Raw genomic sequence first — 6000 nt, forward strand, 5'->3', positions numbered from 1 at the left:
TTATCAAGTGTTTTTGTTTTATTTTACATAAAAATTGTCTTATTATACTTAAAATAAGCACTCTGAGGGTCATTTTTGACCCTTTGACCCTGTTAGCATCAGATGCTAATGCTCCCACTGCAAAAACTGAAATCTTATCAAATGTTTTTGTCTTATTTTTAGTAGTGAATGTCTTTTTTAGACTTAACCTGAGCCACATTCACCTGACCAGTCCAGAAAAAACATCTTATTTCAAGTTTTTAACCTTTCAAGACCCGAGCTTTTGTTTGCTATGTGGTATAAGTAAGACCTTATAAGTATAATAACTAAACACTACTAAATTATAGTATTATAATATATATATATATTATTATTATATATGATATTATACGTATCAGGTCTTACTTATCTTGAATGACAAGGCGAATTAAAAATTGCACACCAGGCAAAAGCTTGGGTCTAAGACAAGGGTGTTCAACCTGCGGCTCTGGACCCTCGTGCGGCTTTTTGACTTCATGCAGTGGCTCCTTATAGCTTTAAAAAAACATTATTAAAAAATATTTTTTTATTTTTCTTACAGAGGATAATAATGATTTAAGACACTGACTATTTATAAAAACCATGTGTTAACATTTTTTATAAGAATATAGATGCATCACATCTGTCAATACAAGGTTTTTTGAGGTGATATTTTGAACATTTTTTAATTTAATTTTTTTTTAAATTTTTGCAAATTTAGAATAAAATATAGTTTTATTTGATTTTGCAAATTTTTAGAATTTTACATTTTTTTAATTTTATTTTTTTTAAATTACAGTTTTGACGTTACAATTTTTTTTTTTTTTTGGCTAATATTTTACAGTTCGCCATTTTTTTTTTTATTTTAACATTTTTGCACGTTTTGCAAATTTGTCACATTAAGATTTTTTTTCTTTGAAGAAGCGACTCATTTCAATTCCATAATTTTGCATATGTTCAAAATTATTATTTTATTTAAATTGTTAAAAATATTTGCAAATTATTATATAATTAATAGTTATTCGCTAGATTTTTACTTTGTGTAGATTTTTTTTTTTTTGTCTTTATTGTGAAAATAAAGTAGATTTTACTTTCTTTCTTTTTTTTTTTTTAATTCAGAGCTCATTTTTGTCTTTAAATAACTTGAAACCAGACATTTTTCTGGACTGCTTAGGTGAATTTGGCTCATCTTAAGTCTAAAAACCACTGAAAGATTTCGTTTTTTGCAGTGGAGGTCAAAGGTTAAAGAAATGAAGGATCATGGGTCTAAGAAGCAGAAATGTCATGGCAACATATTTGAGTTGTTTTTCCTCCTCCTAACCAGAAACTGTCCGCTCTTCTCAGCGCTGGTCTCATTGCTCTCCCGTCTCTCCTCCTCTGTGTGTTTGTGTCTCTCAAAGGGGGACCTCCTCGACGGTACTCCAGATTACATGTCAGGGCTGGACGACATGACAGACCCCGACTCCTGTCTGTCGCGGAAGAAGATTAAGAAGACCGAAAGTGGTATGTACGCGTGTGACTTGTGCGACAAAACATTCCAGAAGAGCAGTTCCCTTCTAAGACACAAATATGAACACACAGGTATATACTGTTCTAGACCCTTACTTTAACCCCCATGCTTTTTTATGTTTTAAATGTTTGTGTTTCCAAACCAGTTTGACTATTTTTATACTTTATGTTCCCCCTTTTCTCTTCCTTTCCTCCTCTGTTTAAGTTGTTTGTAACCCCACACCTAACGTGCTTCTTCATTGACAGGCTGGCCCAGGGATGAGTAGACTCTGTGTATTGTGTGTTCTACTTTAAAGCACTCATTTCTAAAGATGTAGCGCTCTTTTGGGAAAGAATAGCTGGTAATTAAAGCAGGTAGCCAAAGCAAAAAGGATCTTTTCAAGTGATTGTGCTCTTTATTTTCCAATCATACCCTGCTGTTTGAACCATTTCGCTATCTTTAAAAACACACATCAATTCACCTCGATGTAGAAAGCCCCTAATGCCTTTATCGGCCCCATTATTGGCGATAGATCCCATCAGCCGAGCAGTGCTCAGAAGCTTCACAGCGCTGATAACAAGTCTTTCATTATAGTTATTATACAGAGATCCTCTTTCACTAGGTTGCATCATTTATTTTATCCGCTATCTGTATCCGAGCGCTCGCCGCTCCACGCAGCCGCCGTGTTATCTGCTCGGACATAAAAGACAGGGAGCGCTGAACTCTTCAAAATAAAAAGGAGGGTGTGTTATCTCCAGAATGTGGCGCTTTAATGTCGTTGTTTTGGAGTAAAATTGTCAAACTCAGAGGAGCGTTTGAACCGTCCAGATGTTGGACAGAAGTGCTGGATGTGAGGACGCGTGATTTGTGGGGGGAAGGCGGCCACGTTCGCACACATGTTGAGCAGCAGAGAAATTAAGATTTGTTTTTTTTTTATCAGGTAGTTTAAGTTTCGAGAAGAGAGCAGGAGAAAATGTTTGTGGGGAAAATGTACGAGCAGCCACATTACAAGCCGGAGGACGTTTATTTACCCCGACAGTTTATGGCCCCGTGTCATAAAACCAGCTCACCCTGCCCTTGTGGCCGGCTCGGGTTTCTCATTTCTGCCCTGGCATCCCAGGCGTCCCGCAGCCCGGGCCCAGGCGTCACCATGAACTTGAATCATGTTCGGAGATAAGCGGCGTCTCCCCCCGCCTCCCTCCTCCGCCCGTTCTGGATTTGTTTACTCCTTTGTCGCGCCTCCTCTGTTTGTTTTCTTTGTTTATTTCCGTTGCATTCATGAGCTTTAAATAAGTAGTTGTGGTCGAGTTTCTTCATGCTTTAAACCACAGGAGGGAATTTCCATAATGTCGGGCCATGAATGCGAGCTCACTTTCTCATCGTGCTGGCAATTTGAATAAACAAATAACCCAAAGTCGTATGTCAAAGTTGGATTTAATGCTCCGTGATGTCATTTTTACTCCATGCCATCAAACCCATCAGAGTTTTTCCTCAACGTTTTCACTCTTTTTTCTTCTGACTTGTGTGATTTGCTGGATTTGTTGCCGGAGCATTCCTCTCACGTCTCCCTCTCTGTGTTTCTTGTGTTTCCTGCAGGCAAGAGGCCGCACCAGTGCCAGATCTGCAAGAAAGCCTTCAAACACAAGCACCATCTCATCGAGCACTCCCGGCTGCACTCCGGAGAGAAACCGTACCAGTGCGACAAGTGCGGGAAGCGCTTCTCCCACTCGGGCTCCTACTCACAGCACATGAACCACCGCTACTCCTACTGCAAGCGGGAGGCCGAGGAGCGGGAGGCGGCGGAGAGGGAGGCCCGCGAGAAGGGCCACCTGGAGCCCACGGAGCTGCTCATGTCGCGGGCGTACTTGCAGGGCATGACACCTCAGGGTTACCCGGAGCTGGCCGAGCGCGAGGCCATCCTGAGGCACGACGCCGTGAACGGAGGGATCAGAGAGGGACGGAAGGAAGTGGACGGAGGGTACGCGAAGATCGGACGCAGGGACGACGAGTTCGAGTTGGAGGAGGAGGAGGAGAGCAAGAGCATGGACACGGACCCGGACACGTTGAGGGACGAGGAGGAGAACGGAGAGCACTCGATGGACGAAAGTTCGCTGGACGGCAAAACGGAAACCAAATCGGATCACGAGGACACGATGGAGGACGGCATGTAATCGGAGTTTTTAGAGGCTTCCCGTCTGAAAAAGAGTTTTCAGTTCTCTCTTTTTTTGGTTCAGTATTCTTACCCGCTCGGTTTAAAACAGACGTGTTTTAAGCTGTACGTGCACGTGCCTGAAGCTTCCGGGAAGCTTTCCTTGAAAAGGGGGAAATAAATATGTCTGCCGAACAAGACATGGACTCAAAATCAATCTGGAGGAGGCATGGGTTTGTGAAATAAGCTGCATTATGCAAACCGAACAATGAATAAATGAATACATTTCAAAAAATGTACAGTACTAAGGCCTAAAAATATGTGTGGTGCTAACCTCCTCGAATAAACCCCCTGTGTTCCATAGTATTTATAGCACAACTAGTGACTTGTACAAATTGCACTCCGCTTCTATAATCAAGAACAAAAATAATAAAAAGTATTGCCTATGTATATATTTATACAGTGTTGGAAAAGAGCAGTAGTGTCTGCACTACAGTCCTTCGGTATTACCTTTTGTTATCACCTACCTACCTACCTACCTACAGTGTCGTCTTTAGTTTTCGCCACAGACATCTCCAGCCACACTATTTTAGGCCTCTTGAATCAACTCCAAATGAAGGAATTTAAACTAAAAGACTGTATGAGGAGCTTTTACAGGAGGACGTTTCACAGAGACCTTGGTTTTAAGGGAAAATACAGTTTATGGACGGAGAGTAAGGGGTAAAAAATGAAGGATGAAGCCTTTGTAAGGTGTTTTTGATAAGAAAAAAGAAGCCTTATATGCAAACCTTTTAACCTGTGTGTTTTCTGCAAGTGCCACCCTCGTATCGTGTAAAAGGAAGGTTACTTTTTTCACCAGCTTCAGTATTATGAAAAGGTTCACCGTTGTTCTTTGAAGCATCGTGTCAGTATTATAGGCAGCAGTTCCTTAGTTTACATTATGTTGTGCAATGTTCTTGTTCTTTTGTCAGTATTACACCAAACCAACCTTTTATTTCTCTTTTTTTTTTTTGGAAACAACAAATTGCATTCATTTTATTTGTAGGTTTGAAAAAAAAAAACGTTATTTATGTGGCCCATTTTATATTTCCTAATTTTATTTATTTCATACTGTTGTGTACAGTACTATAGTTCTTCAATATATAGATATATTTTAGTAAAAAGGAACATGGTGTCGATCATAGGGGCAAATTTTACGTAAAGAGAGCATTTATTGTGTTTTGAAACATTGTGAAATGCGAAGTTTAATCTTATTTTATTTTATTTCCTTTTTATTTTCCAGTTACTGGAAAATTCCAAATTTGGGAACTTTTATACAATTGTGAAAACACTGTATTTTCGACTGAAAAATTCCACTTTCTTCATCTTTGTTTCTTTTTTTAAGCTAAAAAATGAAGAGGGACTGTTGAATACTATGTATGATATCTTGACTGAAGAAGAATCTTTCCTGAAATGTCTTTGTAAAAGTATTATTGAATTCTTAATTTGTAATTTCTCTTGAAAATGAACCCTGCTCGAATAAAAGTAGCCAAATTACAGAGTACCCAGCCGTCAGCGCTTCATGTTTATTCACAGAGGACAAGCTGCGAGGTTTCTGTTGGCAGCGCCGCCGCCGTACGCTCGCTTTAAATTCTTTCCAAAGAGAAAAAAGTGGAAATATTTCTCCTCTCGTACCCACAACTCTGTTTCTCATTATTATGTAAATCACATACAGTCTCTGCTCACATTTCCAAACACATCACACAGGGTTGACCTCGACGGAGACTGTGAAGGAGTGAAGCCAAACGTGTCTTTACACCTGAGTCCCACCTCACAGGAAACACACATTCACATTACTCCCGGTGTCAGCCAATCCCGTCACAGGACAGGAGCGAGACGCAGCGTGCTCAGCAGTCAGAGCAACATCGATCCAAAGTTTCACACAGCTCAGGATCTGACAGGTGGACTCCAGCAGCGGCCTCCTCTCCTGCTGAAGCAGCCGCTCGACTCCATTCCCCCGCTCACACCGCCGCTTTATGCAGATTCAAAGCAACATCAAACGGCGGAGATGAAAGCAGCAAAGGTTGAGCGATGCCAAACATCAGAACGCGCTTTGCATATCCCGATCTCTGCTATCGATCGGCCGTGCCATCCGATCATTGGCGGAGCATCCTGCAGATAAAAGCAGCGGTCTTAAATGATTAGCTGATGAATTTGATAATGTGCTGCAAAAAAAAAATAAAGAAATGAGCGTGCGTTGAGGCAGGAATCCTCTGGAGGAGGAGAAGACTGGAATTTCCACCTTCCTCGACTTTTGCATTTTACATCTGTTAGACTTGCAAAGGAGCTTCACTTGTGGGGGAGGTCAAAGGTCGGGATGGGTGTG

General features: G+C 40.8%; 1 protein-coding gene across 5 annotated transcripts in view; it reads left to right on the plus strand.

The window, feature by feature from the left end:
- zeb2b (zinc finger E-box binding homeobox 2b) overlaps positions 1 to 4925 on the plus strand; it is an 80022-nt gene extending 75097 nt beyond the window's left edge. The window contains exons 9-10 of one of the 5 annotated variants that reach the window (XM_074664337.1): positions 1398 to 1578; positions 3083 to 4924. In XM_074664337.1, the coding sequence (XP_074520438.1) occupies positions 1398 to 1578; positions 3083 to 3657 (756 nt within the window). In that variant the 3' untranslated portion in view covers positions 3658 to 4924. Of the gene's footprint in view, positions 1 to 1397; positions 1579 to 3082 lie in introns of all 5 variants that reach the window. The other 4 variants (XM_074664340.1, XM_074664339.1, XM_074664341.1 and 1 more) reach the window with 4 other exon arrangements.
- The last annotated feature ends 1075 nt before the right edge of the window (positions 4926 to 6000 follow it).

The sequence above is a fragment of the Halichoeres trimaculatus genome, unplaced genomic scaffold (assembly GCF_033239565.1).
Source record: "Halichoeres trimaculatus isolate MK-OKI-2021-1 unplaced genomic scaffold, fHalTri1.1 fHalTri1_scaffold_24, whole genome shotgun sequence".
NCBI lineage: Eukaryota > Metazoa > Chordata > Actinopteri > Labriformes > Labridae > Halichoeres > Halichoeres trimaculatus.